The 27,113-nt window shown below is 40.7% G+C and overlaps 1 protein-coding gene across 12 annotated transcripts in view; it reads right to left on the bottom strand.

Annotated features, from left to right (window-relative positions):
- BNC2 (basonuclin zinc finger protein 2) overlaps positions 1-27,113 on the bottom strand; it is a 520,080-nt gene that overhangs the window by 31,053 nt on the left and 461,914 nt on the right. For all 12 annotated transcript variants that reach the window (XR_012904621.1, XM_075931529.1, XM_075931528.1 and 9 more), the window contains one exon: positions 742-2,708. Coding sequence is in view for 11 of the 12 variants with exons in the window: in XM_075931529.1 (XP_075787644.1) it covers positions 742-2,708 (1,967 nt within the window). In the remaining variant the exon portion in view is untranslated. The remainder of the gene's footprint in view (positions 1-741; positions 2,709-27,113) is intronic.

The following is a 27,113-nucleotide window of genomic DNA, read 5'->3' as shown; positions in this document are numbered from 1 at the left end:
AAGGCCTGAAGAACATACCCTTACTGATCTTAAAAAGATACAGTCTCCCCTTTTTGCATGTATATAACTCCATCAGAGTGACTGGAAGTTACATTTAGAGAAAAAAAGCTGGACTGAATGGTTATATTGGGGCGGGGGGAAGAGGGAGGAAGGGAAAGGTACATGTTCTCCCATGGAAAAAGAGAAGCATTTCCCCAACATTTACGTTTCATTTTGTTTCTTACTGTTTATAAGGAGAATTAATCTCCATTAATGATTCCTACTCATTTGTACTTAAGCCTGCAGAGATGGGGACTGTTCATGTATCCTAGTCCTATTGTTCTCCCCCTCCATCTATTCCTGTTTCTATTTCCAAGAGTATGTATGAAGATATTTCTGTTGTTTATAATCATTATATATTTAATAAAAGCTTTCCTTGATTCGAAAGCTGCAGGGAAAAAAAGCTGAATATATAAAAGCAGCAGCATACATAAAAAAGTGTATATACAATACATACACACATGCACAAAAAGAATAATGACATCATCAAGCCAGTCACATAAGACAATGACATAGTATATACTATTCTGAATGTCAAATAATGAAAACCTAAAGTGAAAAACCCCTTCAATGCCAAGAGGGCACGACTGTCACTTCTCATTACTGTGTCTCTTTCTCTATTTCTTCATCTATCTAATACTGGATTTTCATATGCAATTCAACACACTTAATAATGTAGAAAATCAATTAATATTTACTGACCTGTCTCTGCTTCTCCGTGATGGGAAGGCAGCATTACAGCCAGCCACTGTGCAGACATGCATTTCTTTTAAATGAACATTCCTGTAGTGAAGCTTCACACTATAGGAACTTTTGAAACTCTTCTTGCACACATAGCAGATCTTGGGATCTGGGCTGGAACACAGGTCACCTTCTGGGGAGAACTTCTGAGGACTGTTGTAGTTAAATGTTGAAGTGAAACTTTCATGAAGGGCAGCCATGCTGGCGCTGCCCCCATTATACAGTCCATATTGGCTCATGTAAAACATATCATACGTAGGGTCTGTAAACTCTTCCTTCACCTTAATTACATCCTGGTGAGATGATTCATTGTGATTTTCATCCTGCATCTCACTGTTCATCATAGATTTTTCATTAGATTCATGGATATGTTCATCACCTTCCATGGATTCCTCGCACAATTTTGGCTCTGAGGATTCTGACTCATTTTCATAGTCTCTCTCGTGCTCTTGGTCTTCTGAGGTCATGCTGTCTGCCCTTCGTATCTCTGTCCGAGAAATGCATCTGTTTCTCCCATTTTTAGAAAAATCTTTCACAGACAATCCTGGGCTCATTTCCTCCTGCGAATGGCAGTGATTGTCATGAGCAATATCATTAGCCATTATGCTGTTGTCATGAGCATCTTCATCTTCATCGTCAAACTCATCCGCAGTATCAATCACTTCCTTTTCTATTTTAACTGGCATGCTTGACTTCCTTGGTTTTTTCTTAGGGGCTAGGTCAGCATTAGGCTCGTGGATAGGCATCATCATTGCAGGTACCGATGACTCTGAAGGAAGTGGAGGCTGCTGCTCCATTGCACCACCTGTTGGTATGATGGGACTGGTAGGTAACGAGGTTGGAGGACTCACCATCTCTCCAGGAGTAAGTAAACTTCTGTAAAAAGGAGGAACAGGTTGGACAGTCTTTAAAGCTGGAAACACCAGCTGGCTAGAGAGAGGGTTCTGTAGTACAGGGTCTAACGGGGGAGTAGTAAAACCCACTGGAGGCCGACCAGGGCTTGTTAAGGTAAGACTGGATTTTGTACTTGCTATGACAGGGGTGGCAGCTCCAGATGTAGCCCGGATTAGATCTTTGTCTCGGTTGTTCCTTAGCATAGGCATGTGAAGGCGGGGGTTAGGGTTAGCACTGTGACGATTGCGACTTCTAAGAGAGCTGAAGACCATGTTGCAGCCTTCAATCGTGCACCGGTGTTTGATTTTAAGATGAACTGCATTGTAGTGAATTTTGAGCGTACCTTTGTCATAGAAAGTTTTACCACATGCATTGCAGAACACTCTCCCTTTTCTTGATGCCGATCCCATTCTTCTCATTCGGTGAATCCTGAATGAGCTTTTTGTGTGCTCGCTTTTGGATAAATCATTGATGGGGGTAGATGTTTGAACTGGAGACACACAGGTTGGCTCAGTTTTGGGTTCTACATTTGTGATGCTGGTCAAAGCATTCCTGCTGGATGTCTGTTCATTCTTGAAAGGAGTGGGGGAAATTTCAGATTCACTGCTTTCATTGTATTCATTTTGGGTAGACAGGCTTGGCTCACGCAGCCTCAGGGCCGGCTGTTCCAGCAGGAGGCCATTCGGAGGCAGCCCCAGCAATGGAGCTGAGACTGGATTTATGTACTGGAATGGAAGCAGAAACGCAAGGCTGTTAGGGATGTTTTCAAAGTGATGAATGCTGGAAGGGTTGCTGTTCTCCAGGTGAGCTAGGAGACTTGGGCTCCGAGTGCGATTATTGCTTTCAATAAAAGTCCTTATATCTGAATCTGTCTTTGAAGATGGCACAGCCACAGCCTGCCCCTCCTTTTCTTGGATTGCCATCAGCTCCACGATGGATTTGGTTTCTCCAAATCTCAGAAACTGCTGAAGGGTAATAATCTCTTCTTCCCTGGACATGATGGCCCAGCGGTCCAGCACTTTGCCTGCAGCATCCTAGAGGCCATATCAAAGAAACAACAAAGACAAACACAAAGAAAAAAAACTTATTGATTCTGCATAATTATTGAATTCGATAGAAGGTGCTCTGCTCTCTGTACATGAAACACTACACTCAGAAAACAACATGCAAACAATGTTAATAGAAGTCGATCCACAAAGCAAACTTTTCTGCCATGCAAATACAGTAATTAGAGTCACAGTTAGAGCAACAGATTGAGTTTAATAATGTCAAAACAAACAAAATTTAGACTACTGGGGCTCTGTGATCTAAAATGCCTTCAATACCGCTATTATAACAACAGTGATCTATGTACTATGCAACTCTTTAGCATACGTTAGTTTAAGATGTGAAATCTTGCTGTGCAGCCCACTGTAACTATAGAAAACTGTACCTTAATCCTTACTAAAAAGTGACTCTACAGGAAAAAATTAAATAAATGCATTTGATAGAATTTACCTCTTAAATGTAAGTAGACATAAAACTTATTTCAATTAGGAACAATCTTCTAAAATGCAGGTCAAAAAGTTTGAAATGAGACAATTAACAAGTAGCATAAAAATATTAACAGACTACATTTTCTTCAGAAGAGCAATACATAAAATTGCACTTATTGCCTATGCAGATCAAAAGGCTGAAACTGGGGGGAGAGAAGGAAAGGAAACATTGCTTGAGTGTTACTGAACTGTTACTGGCATTGATTGCAAACTTCTAACCTGGGTTTGATTTACACTTAAAATATAACTTTTTTGCAGTCTTGTTATAAATGACAGTTACACATATTTAAAAAGTAAACATTTGATGGATGTGGATAACATAAATGTATAAAAATGTTGTCTCTTTACATCGCCTTCTCGTAGCAAAGGAAAGGTCCAGAGAGAATACACATCAGTAATCACTAGACTATCTGTTGTTAAATATACATTAAAAAGCATTTCACACTTTCATTTTTGCTAGTAAGTATGAGATTTGCCTGAAGGTAGAACTTAAAAATTCTGCACTGTAATGTCAGGCAATCCATTCCAGCATGGATTGAAAAAAAAATGTATTAAAATACTGTACTTTCATAATGAATACTTTTTAGCAACATCTCTCCCAGAGGGCTAATGCTGGACGTGTCACCACCCCTGTAGCTACCAATAAACCCAGTCCCATGACAATCAAACAGAGGTGGCCCAGTATTTACTGCATAGCGCTGCCAGTGGTAGGCACCTCTGCATGTAACTCCTCAGTACTGTCATTGTCTTCTTTTTTTAAAAAAATCTTGGATCCCAGGTTCAGAGCTCTACCTAAACATTTAGGGGTACCCTTGCAGCAAAAAAGCACCAGAAGAGGTGTGAATAGGAATCATATAAATAGAGTATTTATATGAAAACATGAACATTACTGTAGTCTATGATTCTAGGTTTTTCACCTTATTTTTATAGCATTGTAAATCACATTTTTTTCCTCAAATGATAAAACACATACATAAAACTCCAGCTAGAACTAATGTTACTTATTTCAATTTAGATTTATCTCAAATCATAGGATGCAAAGCTAGTCACGTGGACTAATGTCAATTACGTTACTATAAAGCCACTAACATGGTTCATGGTGCCAGACATGAATGATATCACATGATCTAATTTATCAGTAATGTAATAGATAGAACTATATTTAGGGGGAAAACCTTAAATTGGCCTTTATCCTGCAAGTTGATCCATGTGGGCAGATCACTGAATCCATGTGGGGCTTTTATCAATGGGGATCCATGCAGAATCAATGACCTCCTTGTGCAGCGCTGTTTGACGGGTAGGGCTATAATTTGCTAGTTTTATTCAGTAAGCAATCAAAGCTTTGAATACTTTTCCTAAAACAGTAACTCGAATAGCTTTATAATTCCGCCTGTCTCACTGTAAGGGAATGCCTGTTTTACAGAAATACAGTGAGACTCAATGCAACTTATCAAAAAATTTAGGAAATCCTTGGAACTGGGACTATACTTTTCTTCCTTCCGAATTCCAGACTGGCTACTTTTTTACTACTTTCCTTACATGCTTTTCAAAAGGTTCCCTATTTCTCCATTCATTTCCACCAGAACCTGTATCAGGTCTACCCTTCCTTGCCAGAATGATTCTACATTAAGTAGATATCAGTATCTCACCTGAACCCTAAAATGACCTCACAGTTCAAGTTTTGAGTTTCCACCCTCCCAACGGCTCTTATGTGAGTCAGTTTAAAAAGATGGAAAAGCCCTCAGATTGTTTGGAGATAGGATTTATAGTGTTTACTTGGACTGTCTGATTGCTGCCAACCGCAGGTGTTTGCAATGCACTACTGATAGCAATTTATGTTTTTTACATTCAGAGGCTTGTGGAGCAGGGGGTGTCTTTTATAAATGTGGATAAATACATAAATAAGATTTGGATTGTGCCATTTGCAGTCAAACAAGCCACAAGACTGAAAAACAAGGGGCTTCTCAATTGTGGTACCCCCAGAAACCTATGAGTAAGAGATCAACAGGCCAATTAGATCACTCAGGAAACTTGGTGGAATTGGTTCTTATGGCACACGTTCAAGTATTGTCTTCTACCCGGACTGAAATGTCCCATATAATGAGGCTTCCACCACTTCCCTTTGAAGGTTATTTTGCAGCTTAATACATATCACACACTGAAAGGAAGTTTTCCTGACATTTTGCCTAAACTGTCCCTTTCTCAATGCTAAAATGTTGCAGCTATGTACATGCTTACAGTGGGGAGGATGATGAAACACTGGGGGACCAGATCTTCAGGAGTTCTTACACAGGCAGTTGAGAGTTTGATTGGTATGGGGACATCTTCAGTTTGCAGACAACAGCCAAAGAGAATCCAACAGTTGTCTTAAAGCAGGGGAGCTGACGACCTTGCTGGTCCCCTGGGCAAGGTGGTGGGGCTGGGGGCAACCAGTCCTCATGACCACCCAGATCATACAGCATTTTGGCCACCCAGGCAGCTCTTAGAGCTGCCCAGAGAGCGCTGTGTGAACTCCAATAGTAATTTAAAGTGCCTCAATTCAGCTAAAGATTCAATTATTAATTCCCTAAATCACTCCATGGCCCCACCACTAACATCTTTAGGGCTAGTCCTAGAAGCCATACAAGGACTAGGTTATACACAGTTTTCCCTAAGAATGATCAAAGTAGTAGCATGAGTGAAGAAGATGGTTGCAATTAAGCATGCACACTTCTCAGTTTTCCTTTTCGAGAGATAGTATCTTTTACTGGACCAATTTCTGTTGGGGAAAGAGACAAGGTCTGAGAAACTCAAAAGCTTATCTCTTTCACCAATAGAAGTTCGTCCAATAACATTACCTCACCCACCTTTCTGTCTCTACTAACTTGGGACCAACATGGCTACAAATACTGTTAACTGCTTTGCTTCTGTCAGATTTTGAGCAAATCTTTGTCGATGTTGTTGTTAATGTTACATTGCTTTAATGGAGGACTCAATCCTATAAAGTAAAGAATATTAAAAATGCTACTGACTTGAAGACACCGTAGGTTGGATTAATGAATAACATTTTTCTTGTTTTTAAGAAACAGCCGTTTATATTCACAAGTTGCCTACTGTTAATTTTTAGCTAGACATAACATTTTGTCTAACAATATAGAAAAGTGTTTTGGGATCACGATATTTCATAGAAAATATAGCACCTATGTACATGGCATATGCATAGTTCAGTATTTACATAGTGATGGGTTCTATAAATCACTAAGTATGTATTAAAATTCAGAACTAGATAAAGAGCAAATAGGAATGCCATTTTTTATAAAACTTGAAAATTAAAAAAAATCTAACCATTATCCCTTTGAATTATGCTATAACTAGCTAGAGATCTCTTTGTATACCTTAATACTTGATTAGAGGTTCAAGTCCTTTCTTACATGTAATCGATTTCTTGTTTCTTACAATCTCTCATGCTAAACTTTCTCCCCAAAGCCATTAAATCATATCCACATTTAAATTTTTCATGACAAAAGGTTCCAATTTATATTGCTTTTTTTCAGCTCAGTACCGATTAAGCCAAGCCTCTTGTGACAATATGTACAAGACAGTCAGTCAGTGTAAAGATATCAATGTATGCTTTTACCTTTAAGCAAGCCAGTAGACAAACATGTTTAACCTGTACAGGAATACAATGAATGCTCTACAGCCTGATTTTATACATTGGTGAAGCTCTTCCGATATCAGAAAGAGAGAATTCTTCAAGCTTCTGAACCACAGAAAATTAACCTCTAAGGGTACAAGACCTATAACCTTAAATCTTCCTCTCTCCAGGTCTAAACACACTCTCAATTTTCTCTCTATCTATATGATTAGTAAAGATATAGATACACATATACGCACACTGCATTAGGTCTGTGAAGCAGTGTCACTGTTAATCATCCTGAATTTACCTCCTGATTTTTGATGACCTACAGGTTAAGATGAGATGTGTCAGGATGCATCTTGTCCTAACTTATGGGTCACATCAGAACAAGTGATGGGTTTAGGATGATTATCTCAGATGGTACAAATAGGTTAGAGTAGAAGACAAACACAAAGTTCACTCTAATTTTTATAAGTTTAATTGAAGAGGGCTAGAGAGGGGGAGATTTGGTTTCTTAGGGCTCTTTGAATTTCACAACTTGCAAGTTTTTGATTCAGCCTCAGATTCTGTTGCCTATTTAGAAAGTGAGGATGGCCTCTATGCAACATACATGCCTATTCAAGCTAGAACTTTTGTTCTAAAATCAAGTTACTTTAAACTTTGTCAACTGAAAAGACTTCTATGATCTCCATTATCTTGTACTAGTTTTATTTTGCTTCAGAGGGGTGGTCAAATTAGTCTGTAACAGGAAAAACTTTAAAAAACCAAATAGTCTAGCAGCACCTTAAAGACTAACAAAACATGTAGGTGGTATCATGAACTTTTCATAAGAACAGCCATACTGGGTCAGACCAAAGGTCTATTTAGCCCAGTATCCTGTCTGCCGACAGTGGTCAATACCAGATGCCCCAGAGGGAGGGATCACAACAGGTAATTCTCATGTGATCCCTCCCTTCTCACCCACCTCCAGAGAAACAGAGGCCAGGGATACCATTCCTACCCATCCTGGCTAATAAACATTGATGGACTCCATGTATCTATCTAGCTCTTTTTTGAGCCCTGTTAAAGTTCTAGCCTTCACCACATCCTCTGGCAAGAAGTTCCACAGGTTGACTGTGCGTTGAGTGAAGAAAAACGTCCTTTTGTTTCTTTAAAACATGCTGCCTATTAATTTCATTTGGTGACCCCTAGTTCTTATATTGTGGGAATAAATAAATAACTTTTCTTTATTCACTTTTTCCATACCAGTCATGATTTTATAGACCTCTAACATATCCCCCTGTAGACTTCTCTTTTCTAAGCTGAAAAGTCCAACTCTTTTTAATCTCTCTTCACATGGGACCCGTTCCAAACCCCTCATCATTTTTATTGCTCTTTATTGAACCTTTTCCAATACGAATATATCTTTTTTGATATGAGGCAACCACATCTGTACAAAGTATTCAAGATGTGGATATACCATGATTTTATATAGAGGCAATACAATATTTTCTGTCTTATTCTCTATCCCTTTTTAAATGATTCCTGACATTCTATTTGCTTTTTTGACAGCCACAGCACACTGAGTGGATGTTTTCAGAGAACTATCCACAATGATTCCAAGATCTTTCTCTTGAGTAGTTGTAGCTAAATTAGTCCCCATCATATTGTATATATAAAATTTGGATTATTTTTTTCTAATGAGAATTACTTTACATTTATCAACATTAAATTTTATTTGCCATTTTGTTGCCCAATTACTTAGTTTGGTGAGATTTTTTTGAAGCTCTTCACATTCTGTTTTGGTCTTAACTATCTAGAGCAGTTTCGTATCATCTGCAAATTTTGCCACCTCACTGTTTGCCCCTTTCTCTAGATCATTTATAATAAGTTGAATACGATGGGTCCCAAGACAGACCATTGTGGGACCCACTAGTTACCTCTCTCCACTCGGAAAACTTACCATTTATTCCTACCCTTTGTTTTCTGTTTTTAAACCAGTTATCAATCCCTGAAAGGACCTTCCCTATTATCCCATGACAACTTATTTTACTTAAGAACCTTTGGTGAGGGACCTTATCAAAGGCTTTCTGGAAATCTAAGCATACTACATCTATTGGATACCCCTTGTCCACATGTTTGTTGACCTCCTCAAAGAACTCTAGCAGATTAGTAAGGCATGATTTCCCTTTACAGAAACGATGTTGACTTTCCCGCCAACAAATTATATTAATCAATGTGTCTAACAATTTTATTCTTATGTTCTTATTATAGTTTCAACTAATTTGCCCAGTGCTGATGTTAGACTTACTGGTCTGTAATTGCCAGAATCACCTCCAGAGCCCTTTTTAAATATTGGCGTCATGTTAGCTATCTTCCAATCATTAGGTATGGAAGCCGATTTAAAGGATAGGTTAGAAACCACAATTAATAGTTCCGCAATTTCCCATTTGAGTTCTTTCTGAACTCTTGGGTGAATGCCATCTGGTCCCGGTGACTTGTTACTCTTAAGTTTATTAATTTGTTTCAAATCTCCTCTAATGACGCTTCAATCTGGGACAATTCCTCAGATTTGTCGCCTAAAGAGAATGTCTCAGGTTTGGGAAATTTCCCCATTATCCTCAGCCGTGAAGATTGAAGCAAATAATTCATTTAACTTCTCTGCTATGACTTTATCATCTGTGAGTTCTCCTTTAGCATCTTCATCGTCCAAGGGCCCCACTGGTTGTTTAGCCAGCTTCCTGCTTCTGATGTACTTTAAAAAAATGTACTATTACTTTTGGAGTTTTGGGCTAGCTGTTCTTCAAACTCCTTTTAGGCTTTTCTTATTATATTTTTATACTCAATTTGACAAAGTTTATGGTCCTTTCTATTTTCCTCACTAGGATTTGACTTCCACTTTTTAAAAGATATCTTTTTATCTGTCACTGCTTATTTTACTTGGTTGTCAAGCCACAGTGCCACTTTTTTGGTTCTCTTACTGTGTTTTTTAATTTGGGGTATACATTTAAGTTGGGCCTCTATTATGGTGACTTTGGAAAATTTCCATGTGGCTTGCAGAGATTTTACTTTTGTCGCTGTACCTTTTTATTTCTGTTTAACGAACTTCCTCATTTTTGTTCCCCTTTCTGAAATTAAATGACACAGTGTTGGGCTGCTGAGGTGTTTTTCCCACCACAGCGATGTTACATTTTATCATATTATGGTCACTATTTCCAAGTGGTCCAGTTATATTTACTTCTTGAACCAGATCTTGCTCTCCACGTAGGACTAAATCAAGAATAGCTCCTTCCCTTCTATGGAACATTTTGGCTCATTTAAGATTTTTACTTCATTTGATTCTACATTTTCTTTCACGTATAGTGCCATTCCCCCACCAGCATGACCTGCTCTGCCCTTCAGATATATTTTGTAACCTGGTATGACTGTGTCCTATTGATTTTCCTCATGCCACCACATTTCTGTGATGCCTATTATATTAATATTTCCCTTTAAAACTAGGCACTCTACTTCATCCATTTTACTATTTAGACTTCTAGCATTGGTGTATAAGCACTTTAATAATTTGTCATTATTTATCTGTCTGCCATTTCCTGATGTGTTATACTCTTTTTCATTTGATTGTATCTCATCTGATCCAACCCATACTTCCGTCCTCTCCTCCTGACTAGGACATAGAGCATCTCTATTAATAGAACCTTCCCCAATAGATATCTCTGTCTGATCCATGCGCTGCTCCACATCTATAGGCTTTTCCCTAGTCCTTAGTTTAAAAACTGCTCTACAACCTTTTTAATATTAAGTACCAGCAGTCTGGTTCCATTTTGGTTTAGGTGGAGCCCATCGTTCCTGTATAGGCTCCCCCTCTCCCAAAAGTTTCCCCAGTTCCTAATAAATCTAAACCCCTCTTCCCTACACCATCGTCTCATCCACACAATGAGACTCTGAAGCTCTGCTTGCCAACCTGGCCCTGCACGTGGAACTGGAAGCATTTCAGAGAATGCTACCATAGAGATCCTGGATTTCAATCTCTTTCCTAGCAGCCTAAATTTGGCCTCCAGAACCTCTCTCCTACCCTTCCCTATGTCATTGGTACCTACATGTACCACAACCACCGGCTCCTCCCCAGCGCTACACATAAGTCTATCTAGATGTTTTCATGGTGTCATCTTAAGAAGTGGATTGTGCCCACAAAAACTCATGATACCATCTACGTGTTTTGTTAGTCTTTAAGGTACTACTAGACTATTTGTCGTTTTTAAAGTTTTTTAAATTTTATATAGAAAGATACACACATATATCACACACACACTTTTGCAAGCCTATTTTTAGTTCTCTAATTTATTTGTTGGCCTAGGTAAGAGAGGGTGTGAGCATGTGCATGACTGTAAGCATACGGAGATTAATAAAAAAGGTTAAAATAAAAAAATGAAAAAGGCTTTTTTAGAAAAAAAATTGTGGATTCCGGGAAACACTCAGGGAATATTTTCCAGCATAGTTGTGATAATTTCTGAGAAGCACTTGAAATTATATAAAAAACAGGACTAACAAGATGATTTATTAGGTGATGAGCTTTCGTGGGCCAGACCCACTTCCTCAGATCAAAGATTGGAAGAAAATTGGCACCACCATATATACCAAAGGATACAATCAAAAAAATGAACACATATGAAAAGGACAAATCAAATTTCAGAATAGAAGGGGGACGAGGAGGGAAGGTAAATGTCTGTGAGCTAATGATATTAGAGGTGATCATTGGGGAAGCTATCTTTGTAATGGGTAAGATAATTAATGTCTTTGTTTAGTCCTAGGCGTGAAGTGCCAAATTTAAGTATGAATGACAGTTCAGAGGATTCTCTTTCAAGTCTGGTGTTAAAGTCTTTTTAACTTTCAAGACTTTAAAGTCTTTTTAACACCAGACTTGAAAGAGAATCCTTTAAACTGTCATTCATGCTTAAATTCGACACTTCATGCCTAGGTCTAAATAAAGACATTAATTATCTTACCCATTACAAAGATAGCTTCCCCAATGATCACCTCTAATATCATTAGCTCACAGACATTTACCTTCCCTCCTCGTCCCCCTTCTGTTCTGAAATTTGATTTGTCCTTTTCATATGTGTTCATTTTTTTGATTGTATCCTTTTGTATATATGGTTGTGCCAATTTTCTTCCAATCTTTGATCTGAGGAAGTGGGTCTGGCCCACAAAAGCTCATCACCTAATAAACCATCTTGTTAGTCTTTAAAGTGCTACATAGTCCTGTTTTTTGTTTCAGCTACACCAGACTAACACGGCTACATTTTTATCACTATTGAAATTATATAGTTATGTGAAAACAACCTGACAAAATTATTTATTTGAGTGCCTTAAATACATATCTTTTGGCACAAATTGTCCAAGCATCCAGAATGAAGTGATTAAAAATATATTGCACAGAGAGAAATACATTTGATTCCTAAGCTCAGTAAGTAAGTTAAGGCTTACTATGCATTCATCTTTCCTCCATGAGGTTTTCTTAGATACTTGTATGTTTTCTAGATGATCTTGGGGAAACGTGTTGAAAATATGCTTATAACAACTGCAAAGTAGACTGAAATACACTTAATCATATTATAATAGCAAAGGATGGTTTTAATTAGGGTGCAGACAGAAAATCAATATTTGTTTCTGATAAAGAAAGGCTCACATAATTTCCATGATTTGGGTTTGTTGTTTTTGTTTGGCTGAGTTTCTCAGGAGCATCTCCTTTCTTCCAAATGAAATTTCAAGCTGTTACACTAGGAGAAGCTGATATCCCATCCCTTTCTGGGAAAAAAAGTGTCCACTACACACACAGACGTAAATCAGCGCATATCCATATACATTGAAGAAACCAAAATCCACCAGATCATGCTCCTTTTTAGGTCAGCATCAGGGCTCTTACTGATTTCAGTAGGAAATATTTATCCACTCACTTTTTCCCCTTTGCTAGGCATTCTTTACATGCCGTATCAACCCAATGTCTGCTTTGTTTTTGCAAACATCAGAGAGAGGTATATACAAAAGCTTCTTATGATCGTACATAAGCAGCTGATGCCAAATTCAATATACCCAACTTATAAAAAGCTGTGACTTAAAAGACTTTCCCATCTAAAACCCCACATCCCTTCTCCATCCCTTTCTCTGTCCCCCACCAAAATGTATGATAACTACCATGGTTGTGAGAACAAGTGGTCCTTTCCTTATGTCTATTGCTGCCTCACAAACCAATATGACACAGCACTACAGAGTTTTCAGTGAATAATGGAAATCTTTAGCTTTTGGCTTTACAGCTACATTCATTATAGTGAAAAAAACAAAAGAGATAGATCTTTCCCCCTACTTGTTAGAACTGGATTTGTTTGCTTTCACCTAAAGATATAGGATACACATCAGAGTTTGGCTTGTGACAGCTAATAGAAAAAGAAAGGCTGTTTCCCTACATCACAGTAAAAACGTGAATGCTACTTACTCCTGCGGCTGGGGGGAATTTTGTGTCACTGAGCATACACAGACTTTATGTCCCCCTCAGATTCTTTGTTTTCCTACAGAAAAATGACTTTCTGAGGGGGGAAGCAAAGGGAAGCCACAGAAGGTGGCATCCCTCCCTGGCAGTATGTTGTGGATGCCCAGAGCAGCCAGCAGAAAGGTAAATCACTGTGGAACAGAGGATGGGATTAGGGAAGACCCAACTGATGGCTCCTAGCCTGTGCTGGTCTCAGCTGGGCTGGGGATGATGGGAATTATATCATCCCCCGCAGGACATTTGTGGCTGGGTCTGACCCACTCTCAGATTTTGCCCTCAGCTTCAGGAATCTCTGCAAACCCCATTCTCCTGCTTCCTGCACCTATCACTCTGAGCTGCAAGGGGGAAGGATCACTGTACAGGAAGCTTCTCCCCCACCCACCCAACTCCCCAGGCATCCTGACCTCCACGTGTCCAGACCTTCCTGCTGAGCCTCACCCCCCTTAACTAGAATGCCTCTGTTCCTGAACCACTCTAATGAGCCACCTGCATCTGTACGCCCAATTCACCAGGCCCCAGTCAGCTCACTTGGATCCCCACTCCCCTAACATCTGAACCCTCCCACTGCCAGGCCCTCCTGCCAAGCTCTATCCCCCCCCACACCCAGCCCCTCATAAGCACTTGGACTCTCATGCAATATCCCATTACAATTGTACCCAGAACTCCCCAACAACTCCACGTGTAGCCAGATCACATGGATCTCCCAATGAGCAGCCTGCATCCAGATTCCCCTACAGAATCCTCTCAACCCAGATCTGGATTCTGCACCCTTCCCCCTCCCACCCCCCCCCCCCCCACACACATACTTGAACCCTGCCAGGCTGAGTCTGCCTGCCTGCCCCTGTCAGTCCTTTTGCTGTGAGAGGATTGGGAGCAATCTCACCACAGTGTCTGTGTCCCAGAGGGAGCTGCAGAGTGATCGCCTACTTCTGTGTAGCCAGTGGCCTGTGCTCTACAATCACATGCTGGAGCCTCCACATTTACTTGACTAAATAGAATTTGCAAAATTTTAAAATATTGTGTGCAGAATTTTTAATAACTGTCTGGCAACTTTCAGCCAAGTGGAGTCCACGGAACTTTACACATTTTTACTAATCGATGTTACAGACTACAGTCCAAGGTCTGCTTCACCGTTAAGCCTGACTTCATTTGACAGCAAATGGGATAAAATCTAGCATTGCAGCATTACAAAGAGCAGAATTTGTCTCCATATCTGTAGGAGGGACATCTCAGAAATGCCACCAGGACTGGGATGGAACAGAGCAGCTGTCTCACCATGCACAATAGCACTTCACAACAGAAAAAGGGAAGAATGCCATGTCCAACTGAAATTCCAAATGGAATTTAAGTAGGTGGAATAGCATAACCACAGTTGAAATTGGCCCAGGATACTGGACTTATCCACCCACACACTTGCTAAAAGGCTTATGGGATCTTCACTGGCCAAAACTATTCAGATCTTCTCTTTTATATCTCATTCTAAGACAACACCTCCAGAAGCACCGTCCGCCACTACCAATCTGCTGGAGCACTGGTACAGTACTACTACAGAGGGAAGAGTATCACCTACTAGATCACTAAATATCAGCACTTCTTTAGCACATGGATTTTATTCAGAAGGCTCCCATTGCTTTCTCTCCGATATAAGTATTCCTAAGATCCCATCGACTTTAAATCTCCATAATAATTACTCTCAACAAAATTCTGAATGCTTGGCCCTGTAAGACTGTGGCATGATTTGAAGCATGTTTGAACAAATTACATAAAAATGCACAAAGTCAAAAGAATGTGTTTCTTGATTAAATAAAGCTGTGGCAAAGGCAAAAAAGTTGGAATATATATCACAACAACCATCAGAAGTTGGACACTGGAAATCCATGTGAAGTGAAGTGGCAAGTTCTCAAAAAGTTCTTCACCACTGAGAGAGTTACTCCAAAACATAAAATGGCCACATCCTTTAGGTATTGAGTGCTTTGATGTCTATTGCTGGGCTAGACCAATACATGACAAAGGAGTTCTAATCGGTTTGGAGCATCATGTGAAATCCACCCATCTTCCCCATTGCAAATTATCCTAGGTGTATTTGAGTCACACACACAGATACTATTTTGGGGTAGACAATGTACATGGACAAACACACAGATGATTTCCACAGATAAATAGTCTCCCTCGCAAAATGCTGCCACACAGTGCATGTAGAACAGGGATGGCAATAATTTTAATGAGGGTCCACTCCAAGATTCTGGTATGGGGTCAAGGGCCACACTTCTGTGGTGGGGGTGCAGGGTCTAGGACCGTGGGTGAGGTGCAGAAGGGAGCTTGGCATAGAGTACTGGGTCCAGGAAGAGGTGTGGGGTCTGAGAGGGAGTTTGGTTGAAGGAGCAGAGGCTTGAGGTGCAGCGTCCAGGATGGGGTATGGGTGCAGGAGAGGATTCTGGCCTAGGAGAGATAGGTTGGAGGGGGTACAGAGTCTGGGAGGGAGTTGTGACCTGGAGGAGGTGTGGAGAAGGGATATAGAGGATTTGGGTGGTGACCTGGGGCAACAGGGGCTGGTGACCAGGGGCAGGGAGTTGGGGGGAGAGAGGGGATGGGGTGTTCTGGCTGGCAGGCACTTACCTAGGCAGCTCCCACTAAACAGCCCAGCAGGAACCTGAGACAGGCTCCCTGCTTGTCTGCTGGGCTGGCTGTTCCACATGGCTCTGCTCCAGCACTGGGGTGGGGGAAAGAGGAAGGAAGGAGGCTTAGCTCTGTCCCTGCCTCCAGCAAAATTTTTCATCTCCTATTGGCCAGAACCTAGATAATGAGAGCTAAAGGATTTTGCAGGGGGCAGGGACAGTGTTTTCCCATCCCTCCCCAGCTTGCAGAACAATGACCAGCCAGCTGTATTAAACAGTGTGAGCTGCTGTGTGGTAAGGGGGCTGGTAAAGTGGCTGCGGGTCAGATCCAGCAGCTTGGGGGGCCGGATCTGGCCCACCAGCCACCTCTTGCCCAACCCTGATGTGGAATATCCAGTCTGCATGAAGCTAAGAATATATGTATTTGTGAGGATGGCAGGGCAGGAAGGAGGTAACTTGTCCCATGCTCATTCAGTTGGGTGGGAGCTTTCTGGCAGACATTTTTGCTCAGCACTCTGCTAGAATTCAAATAAAAATGGTTTGCAAAAGAAAAGCACTCTCTTATAAGAGGGGAGGAAATTCTATTTTATCATTTACAACAGCAATGTTAATTTGGACCTCTCCCCATCTCTCCCTGAAAAAGTATTAATGTCTGCAATTTAAGTAATGTTATTAGGATGCTAGGGCACTAGTTTTAAATGCTTCTTGTGATTTTTAAAACATATTGTTTGACTTTTGATAAAATATTCACTTTGTTATGCAATGCTCTTGATTATGGACCCAATAAGAATGTATAATTCATAAGAGATTATCACTTTTCTTTTAGTAACAGTGTGCATAGCATTTTTATTTTAAAAGCTGTGATAGATCACTGTCAGGTTACAACATGTTTAATCACTGCAGCTCCAGATTCATTTAATCAAAGCTACTCCATGTAGCACCTTCAGAGTTAAGGGCCTCAAGATTTTCTGCAGTAAACCTGTGACCATATTCAGGGGCTTAGAATTTCATTGGAGCAGAGAAATTCTCATTTAGCAGAGAAATTCTGATTTGAAGTCAGAAGCTGAATCTATTTATACTATTTTACCCTGGCATAACTCTAACGCCAGTGGAGTAAGACTTGACTTATACTTACTTGTGCAAGGGGGTGATGAATCAGGTGCTAAGCAAAAAATTGGCAATCTGAAAGAACCTTGACATAGTGGCACTACTGCCCATTATATCTTTTCCCATGACTAAATACCGAGTTCCTAATTTAAAAAAATCCAAATGGTCATCTTTCAGCAATTGCCATTAACAGAATTTTATTATTTAACATTTGAAATTTGGTAGTACTGTAATTCCAATTGGCCACAGACAGGTGGGTCTCACTGTGCTAGGTACTGTACAAAATATATTTAATAAAAGAAACTTTACTGCATTAAGATCAATGCAGGTTGATAATTTCAAAGCTAAGAGACTTTCAAATTACTAATAACATTTATGCAAGTTGGATATCCAAATATCTGGAGGCTTGTCTATATTTAAAGTGCTGCAGTAGCATTGCTGTTGCGCTTCAAGGAAATTGCTATGTATGTTGGCAGAAGGAACTGCTACTATTAGTATAGTTACTCAACCTCCCTGAGAGGCAATAGCTAGGATGACAGGAGAATTCTTCCACTGACCTTATGTGTCTACACCAGCAGTTTGGTTGGTTTTACTGTGTTGTTCAAAGTTGTGGATTTTTCAAATCCTTGAGCGATGTAGATACCTAATTTCCTAGTGTAAACCAGGCCTTTGACCGTTTTGAAAAACAAATCTTTGTATTCTAAATTTAAAGGAATCTGGTGATCTCTCAGATTCTCTATAGCTGTGGTTATGGAAAATGGAAAATTTGTAAGAGATTCCTGTCCCCTAAGCAGCTCCATAATTAAGGGGGTGCAAAGTGATTGAGGGCAAGGACTGAGGGATTTGTTCTGAGTCACAGGGCAACTGGGATTCATAGGGAGCATAGGGCCAATCTGCAGGAAGCATATGCAGCCTTCTGGAAATGCATGTGCTAGATAGGACCTTTCATAAAGAGAAATATCATGACAGGACAAATAAAGCACAGAATTTCAGTTATAACTCTACATGTGGATGAGGGGATGGACTGCACCCTCAGCGAGTTCGTGGATGACACTAAGTTGGAGAAATGTAGGGTAGGGATAGGGTCCTGAGTGACCTAAACAAATTGGAGGATTGGGCCAAAAGAAATCTGATGAAGGTCAACAAGGACAAGTGCAGAGACCTGCACTTGGAATGGAAGAATCCCAACATTATTACAGGCTGGGGACAGACTGGCTAAGTAGCAGTTCTTCAGAAAAGGACCTGGGGATTACAGTGGATAAGAAGCTGGATGTGAGTCACTGTGTGAACTTGGAGCCAAGGCTCCAAGGCTAACAGCATAGTAGTGTGCAGGAAGTGATCATTCCCCTTTATTCAGCACTGGTGAGGTCACATCTGAAGTACTCCAACCAATTCTGGCTCCCCTGTTATAGAAAGGATGTGCATACATTGGAGAGAGTCCAGCAGAGAGCCACAAAAATGACTGGGGGAGACTTATGAGGAGAGGCTGAGGGATTTGGGTTTACTTAGTCTACAAAAGAGAAGAGTGAGGGGGGATTTGACAGCAACATCTAGCTACCTGAAGGGGGGTTCCAAAGAGGATGGATAGAGGCTGTTCTCAGTGGTGACAGATAACAGAATGAGGAGCAATAGTCTCAAGTTGCAGTGGGGGAGGTCTAGGTTGGATATTAGGAAAAGCTATTTCACTAGGAGGGTGGTGAAGCACTGGAATGGGTTACCTAGGGAGGTGGTAGAATCTCCGCCCCTAGAGGTTTTTAAGTCCCGGCTTGACAAACCCCTGGCTGGGATGATTTAGTTGGGGTTGGTCCTGGTTTTAGCAGGCGGTTGGATTCAATGACCTCCTGAGGTCTCTTCCGTTTCTATGATTTCTTGGATTCTGCAGTGTAAGTCAAACTTTAGGGCATTTTTTTTAAAAAAAGGAAAATGAATGTGGGCTGAGCTTGCAAAACCTGTATAGGATGGTACAAGGAGGTAATTGTGCATGTAAAATATCCAGTTGCACACACAGCTGTGCATAACATATTGTGCGCAGTCAAGAGCTGAGTCAGAACCTTACCACATGAATCCGCACCATTATGGGTTAACTGGGACCTAACTGGAAAGAAATCAATTAACAAGTTGGGTTACAACTATTGTTCCTTCTGAGGTGCACACCTGCGTGGCCACGCACCAACAATTCTATGCCCGCCCACCTCCTTCGCAGAGTGCTCAGCAGCACTCACTTTCCTGCTGCACGGTGAGGGGTGCGGTTCTTGCTCCGACAGGGCTATGTGGTGGGTCCCATGTGTGTGGTTGGAGCTAGGCTGTGGTAAGAGCGTCCCTGCTGGGGCAGCCTCACCGTGACCCTGGTTCCATCTTTGGTGGCCACCATGTGGCCCGGCCAGCGGGTCTGCGTGGCAGGCAGCTGCTCCATGTGTTGCAGCTGGAGATGGGCTACGGTGAGACTTTCCCTGCTGGGGCAGCCTCACCGCAGCCCCAGTTCCAGCTCCGGCAGCAGCTCTGAGCTGTAACCACTGCACTGCTCCCCCCCCCAAAAAAAGTGGGCCAGAGTGGTGGAGGTGTGGCTGAGTGTGGGGGTGAGTGTGAGAGCAGTTTGGGTGGGGAAGAAGAGGAAGGTGACAGGCGGAGGGGGAGAGGACGGGAGTTATTAGTCCATTGGGAAGAAGTGGTGATTCCGAATCCCTTTATATGCACATGGGAGAGAGGAGTGGCACTGGCCATGCCTTGATGGTGAGCTCCAGGATCACATCCTTATGCCCCCACTGTAGTGATCAGCTCGCCTCCGCCGGCTTCTTTAGTCCCACGTGAGTTTCCTCCTCAGCACCCCTTCCCCCCAGAACAGACCTTGCTGCTGATTGTTAATGACGTCGGCAGGGTCCTAAGTAATGATGGGGCTGCAGGTAGGAGGCTTCCCCTTCTTTCTTCCCCATCCCGACCCTGTGGGAGGGCCAGTTTTTGAAAGTTAATTGAAACAGAGAGGGGGGAGTCCTGGGAAGCCATCTGGGTGGACAGTCAAAATAATATTTATCCCTATGCGAACCTTGAGGAGCTAAAATTTATTTCCAATACTCCGTCAAGTCTCATTGTCCTTACCACCAATATCCCCAATGGGCAATCTGCCCCACCCACTCAAATCTGCCAAGCTCAACCCATCCCACCTGAGAACAAAGTTCCTTTTACTCCTGTGTTCTCCTATCCTCACAGAAACCTCTTTCCACCTGAGCCCCTCATTTCTAACCATACCTATCTGAGCCAAACAGGTTCCCAATTCCCTCCCTTCCATCAGCTCAAAAACATTCCTTCTTCTAGGATCCATCCTTCTTCCCACCCCCACTCAACCAAAAAAAAATCCTTCCTAGCCAGACTGCCCATAGCTCCGAACCCTTCTCTTCCCAAATGCTCCTTCACCCTGGTTCAGAACCCCTCCTGTTTCAACTTGGTCCTGCTCACACCTGCCCTGCACGCAATATTTTGCTGCCTTAGATAAACTGTGCTAGCTGTGTGGCCCCACACAGGATGCTTTATCCCATATTTTACTTTTTATTGCTAACATTCAAGCAATAAAGCAACTTTATATTAAGTATCCACCATGTCTGTGTTGTGTTAATTCTGCTCTTTTTTTCCTTTCCATCTTTCCTTCCCCTGTAGCACACACCATTCTTGGTGTAATTTTTCTAATAATTTTTGGTTTTCCTTTTTCCTCACTTTCTCATCCCACTTCTTCCTCTTTTTCTAATTCTGGGTTTTGTTCTCTCATCTTCTCCCCTCTATCCTTCCCTGATTTATCCTCCCCCCTTCTACACTTCCCATTTTTAACTTATTGTCTACTGTATTCCCTCACTGCATGCCAACTTTCTCCCTACCCAAATTTTCTTCATATTATCAATATGAAGGGCTTGATTGACACAGGACAGTAGATTCAGATCTTATCTGACAGCTTACTATAGGCTTGGTTTTACAAGGAGAAAGGTTATCTGTCTAATCTGGCACATACTGAAATATTTCTGGACATTATTTTTATGTAAAGTACTGAATATGCATTTTCATGAATCTTAATATTCTTTCTTCCATAACTTTTATGATATTTGTTAATAACAAGTACACAAGACTTTAATATTGGTGCACAAGACAAAACTCACTCCGCTCATGGAGGGAAAATCTTAGAGGGAACACTGGTTACAGCTGAGGGGCTAATTAGAGGGGGAAGCCATGCCAGAAGCTGGGAGCATAATCAGAGAAGAAGGAAATTCTGTAAGTGGGGAGCTGAAATGCTGAAGAGAGGCAAAGGTAGGCTGGGTTGGCTTCTTCTAGTTTTGGTACCACTCCCTTCCCTAGAAGGAAGCGGGAAAGCTGGCTATGGAATGTAAATATCTGTAAATAGCACTACAGGATGCTGGAACAAAATAATGAAGTTTATTGATGATGATAAAGGAGACCTAGAGTGGTCTCAAGAAGATCATTCACAACACAATGGCAACCATCAGTTTTCACAAGCACTTACCAATTTTGGAGAAATGACTGTATATTTCAATTGCTGTTTAAGAAAACGTGGCTCATAGTGTTCATGTTATTATGTAATCAACATAATTATCAAACTTTTCATAATTTAGGAGGCAGTGCTACCTAATACACTGATAACTGGAATGGAAGTTACGATTCATGGCTTCCATCTCGTGTGCCTTTAAACTTCTCCATGCTTCCGTTTTGCCATTCATAAAAGAGGAATAACTGAGAAGATATTGGAAGAATTTACAAATGTTCGTAGAGAGCTCTGAAGATGTATTATTATATTTACAACATATATAACACCAACAGTTGCTGTTCAGCCAAAATCTATGCTAAGATAAAAGTATGTATGGCTGAATCATCATGACACACCTATCTTATAGTCAGTGGCTATATCTAATGCACAGCACATTCAAAACAAAGCAAGATATCCAACATTTAGGTCAGATCATAGTGGTCCCCTTTGTCCTAAAATCTATGAACTATTTAGTCAATTATGTTATTTGGAAAAAATAAGAAACAAAAAGACCAAATCTTGGTCATTTTACAGGCAAAGTTCTCATTGAAGTCAGCGATAGATTTGCCAGTACAGGGACAGATTAAGGAATTCAGTATTTCACCCCAAAACAGCAATGGAATAAAAGTGTTGATCAGTGTAAGTGGATTTCATAAAATGCTTATGTCTCTGATCCAACACGAAGTTGTGACTGGACAAGAAAATCAATTGTGCTTTATGCTGGTTATACGAATAGTAGAAGAATGGGAAAACTGATTTCTGTCTTTAGTATTCAATAGGGAAACATCCATTATTATTTGCAATATATACAAAATGATCTTAAGAGGCCTCTTTCTTTTGACTGTTTAAGTTAAAAAAAAATCATACCAGAAAAATAAAGTTTATTGTAGGTGCATGTGTGACACAGAAGGAAGACAGCAGGGTGCACATATGAAGCTGAAAAGGCAAAGGTTTGTAGAATATAAAAATTCAAATCCATAAAATGTGCAGCAAGTTATCTATCTGCACACATTACAGGCACTGAAATGCAGAAGAAAGTGGGAAAAATATATTGCAGTGTGCAAGGTAATAATAACTATGCCTGCATGCCTTAATACCCTCTTGTCCCAGCAGTCCTGACTTTCTAGGCAGCCCACTTCTCCACATTAACAGCAGTCATTTGGAGAGCAGCAAACGTGCCATTAGAAGCACTTTTACAAGTGTATATTCATCCACCAATTAGCTTAATGTGGCCGCTTTCTGCATATTTTCTATCCAGGCTTGCACAAATCTTATTAATATTTCCCCCTAGCGCTTTGACAGATTACCTTGTCATTATGCATCCTGGAGCCTTTTAAACAATATGGGTAAACTACTGTTTGCGAGGTTAATGACAATTATCCCCTAATTACTGCATAAGTCACTCAGTCCACTTTATCTCATAGGCAGGGTTCTGCTCTGTGTATCTGCCATTGTGTCACCGTAAATGAATCTTGTATAGCCATGTTTATCTGTCGTTGCCTTGTAAATTACACTGACAGAAGAATGAACAAATTACTGTGTGTCATCACTTAAATACAGCTTCTGATAAAAAAAAAAACCCTCACAGTCTCAAGCACAGCACTTGAATTTCAGAATGATCACAATTAGTAAAAATATATGTAATGTTCTAAGTAGTATATTTCAGAGATGTTGGGTCAGGATTTAGTAGTGGAACCATGAAGTGATGGGGGCAGGGGTGGGAGAAACGAAAAAAGATGATAACGGTAATGCTCTTATCATCTGACGGCCTTCTCTGATATTTTAACAGATGACAGGTTAGTATTTTCCAAATGTTTTCTTTCCCAGATCAGATCAGGAGGGATGTGCCTATGGTCTCAATTTCAGTGGTTTTCCTCCCTCTACTCCCTGCTGTTTTGAGCAGGACAAATGGAACACAAAGGTCCAGCCTACATGGGGCAAGAACTAGTATTAATAAAGCCACCGGCTATACTAATTTAAGGGATGCAATGGATCAACAACTTAGATCCAGTGTCAGCCCTGGTCAGAGCCACTGACTCCAATGAGATTGTTGAGGATGTAAGTCAAGGCAAAAGTTGGCAGGCAAGGTAAGCTTTATTAAAAAAAAAATAGCATTAACCTTTGCTATATCACCCACATCTACACTGCGGATTTTTTGCAGAAGAGGAAACGCAAATGGAGAGCTAATTTGCATATCTCATGCTCTCATTTGCATATCTTCTTCCGATCCTTTTTGCGGAAGAGGTTTTTGCGATAAAAAACCCTCTGTAGACAGGGCCATTTGTTGGAAAAAAAACCCTTTTGTGCAAGAGCCTGTAAACCTCATTTTTTTGAGGAATAAGGGGTTTTGCGAGATATGCAAATGAGCGCTCCATTTACATTTCCTCTTCCACAAAAAACCCACAGAGTAGACATAGCCCCAGTGTCTATGCTTTGAGTCTACTTATTGACAAAGTGGCAGAAAAAAAATGGACTCAATTTACTGCTATTAATTGTGCTGTCCAGATAGGCATGTGTAAGCCTAGTAACCGCCCCCTAGGGGAAGAGAGGCTCTGTCCCCCCTTCCTTGGACAATGGCTAGCTCACTGGTCTCAAACTTCATTACACCGCAACCTCATTCTGACAATAAAAAATACTAAAGAACCCCAGTATGAGGGATGGAAGCCTGAACTGGCTGAGTCTTGCTGGTCTGGGATGGAGGGGGAAGTGCAAGCCGAAAAGCTTCAAGCCCAGAAAAATGGCCTGTAATTTGAACTCTGCTACTCAGGGCTGAAGCCCTCAGGTTTTTGCGTCAACCCTAGGTCCCAGAAAGTCTAAGCCAGCCCTGGCAACCACATTAAAAAGGGATTCCAACCCACTGTGTGATCCTGACCCACGGTATGAGAATCCCTGCGGTAGCCCCACAAATGCCATGGAAATCCCGTATTTAGATGCACTAATTAATTGTGGTGGGTTTGTGAGGGGGACATATGTGCACAGGGACTGAGATCATTATGTAGATGTTCCAGTTATCACTGACCTGGATAGGACTGGGACCAGAACATTAATTCCCACTGTCAAGCCTTGGAGACTTTCAGGGCTCCCTAAGCCTGACATGTTAGTGAATTTCCTAGCCAGCCAGCCGAATAAATGTTTAGGAGGATATCACACAATTTTAGCTACTTATGTGAAGTTCATGCATAACCTGCAGAAAAACCAATGGATCTTTCAAAACCCCATCCTGAATCAAAGGACCTTCTTTAAGCATCCTTAGGGAGGCATGCATACATACACTCACAAAATATGTACAAATAATATAAATTATATTTTATATTGCAGTATAATTTACACAGCTTCTAAAGATTTAGCAAATCATGCTTTTTCTGGGTATGTCTTAAAACATGCTCACTGTTATACTCTGACTAATAATACACACAGTGCAAGTCCTTGAAACCAAAGGAGTGGCTTGTAAATTACCGCAGACTTTGGCCCCTGAAAGTTCAGAGCATCAAACTTTATTTTATTCAAATTTCTGCAGAAGACATAAGAAGGGCATGATTTTTAGAAACTGACAATTAGTTACTGTAAGTAAACAAATCACACCAACATTGCAGACCTGTTTTAGCCTGTGTTATACCGAGTATGTGCTTTCATTCATTTGGATTATGAATGTGTCCCATTTAAAGAGAATGGATAAATTGAGATGTCTGAAGATAATAATGGGTTGTAAGCAACATGCACAAGTACAGTACCTCTCATCATACGTTCAGCACAGGTTGGAAGAAAATGCTGTAGCAAAATGGGAAGAAAATGTAAGAGCCGACATTGATAGGGATAGCTGAAGAGCCTGATCGATTTTGAGTAAGCACTACCTCAAGGGCCTTGGTCCCAGTAGGATTGATCTCTGTGTCTGTCTTGTGTTCAGTCAATGCAACTTCAGCAGGGTATCCACTGCGGAAATAAATGAAAGAGCTGCAGTATCCCCCCTCCCTCCCACGTTTTTCCCCCTCAGCTGAAGGAAGTATAAACCCTGATGTGGCTGAAGTCAGAACACAAGGCAATAGTGGGTTAAAAAAAAGTACAGGGAATGCCATTGCTGCTGTGTAAAGCAAAACTTGGAAAAATGCATTTCCAAATCATTAACGTTTCTCTTTTAATTGGGAGTTTCATTGGCCTTTAACCTTTACTAATGGCACAGTAACTCTGCATGACAGAGACAAGTGTTACACACTTTTACTGGCTGAGGTGGCTCTCTCCTGTCAAAACAAGGTGAGGTTTAGCACCTATCTTTTGTGCTGACAAGAGCGGGTGCTAAATCCAACTCTCAGGTAATGGGACTTGCTGCTGACTGGAAAAAACAACAGATTGATTTAAGAAAATGAGTTTTAAAAGATCCTTGGATATATAAGAGGGTGGAATACAGAGATAACTAAGAAACCAAACAATAAAGATACACACATCCGTGTTGGTTATAGTCTCTCTCTCTCTATTTGTGCATTATAGTTTCTTTTGAGCACAATTCTGGTTTCATCAGCTTTCTTTGAACAGTCTCTGGGGATGCTCAGCTCCTTGCAGAGAGCTCTATTCATTAAGGAATATTATTTACATGGATATTGTTTAGTTTTGCTTGACCTCTTACATTTAAGTAAAAGTATGCATCTTTTATGATACAAAAAGCTAAATGATACTCTGCATGTACATAGACCATCAGTAGTTGAGGTAAGCACGAAGCTACCATAACATTCAAAATGTATATACTCTTACCAAGCCTGCTCATTCATAAGATGGAAGAAAAATCTACCAGAGGAAGTTGAATGCCATCCTATTAAAATATTGAAAATTACACTAAGAAAAATTGCACATATGTATCAATAACTCATTAGTTATAGCAATTTTTTCACATGGCAGAACTTTGTCTAGAGTACTGATCTCTCAAAGATAGTTGAGGAAACTAGGGGCAAAAAATAAAATTTTGCACAGTTGTTCCACAAACACAGAATGAGCTCAAAATAAACATAAATCAATGCTGTAGTCTACAGAGAAGGATGAGTATGAGAACTGGAACAAGGAGTATTGTAAATGTTATGGGTTAACAAGCCTCATCTTAGGGGTTGGACTGACTCTTTCCTTAGGCAAAATTCCATTCAATGAGAATTTTGTCTGAGTAAGGATTTCAGAATTGGGTTTTAATATGTCTTTCCCAGAGATCCAAGACAGTAACTTTGCACAAATTGGAAGGTTGATGACACTTGAAGACATGCTGAAATAGGTGGACTTGGTTCACTGGTGTCCATACAAACTTTAGTGTCAGTTTGTAGCTCTGGAATTGCCTTTTGAATATTAGGTTCAAATAACCACTAGAAGATGATGAAGCGCAGTAAAGCTACAAAATTCTTCATGGTTTTAGGTTAAGAAAACACAGCCATGCATTTCAAACAGCTGTTACCTGCAAATAGGGTTGCCAGGTGTCGGGTATTCACCCGGACAGTCCGATATTTTCGCCTACTGTCCGGTAAAAAAGTCAGAGAATACCGTACAC

Source organism: Pelodiscus sinensis, chromosome 6 (assembly GCF_049634645.1).
Source record: "Pelodiscus sinensis isolate JC-2024 chromosome 6, ASM4963464v1, whole genome shotgun sequence".
Taxonomy (NCBI): Eukaryota; Metazoa; Chordata; order Testudines; family Trionychidae; genus Pelodiscus; species Pelodiscus sinensis.
This window is presented reverse-complemented; position numbering and strand designations above follow the sequence as displayed.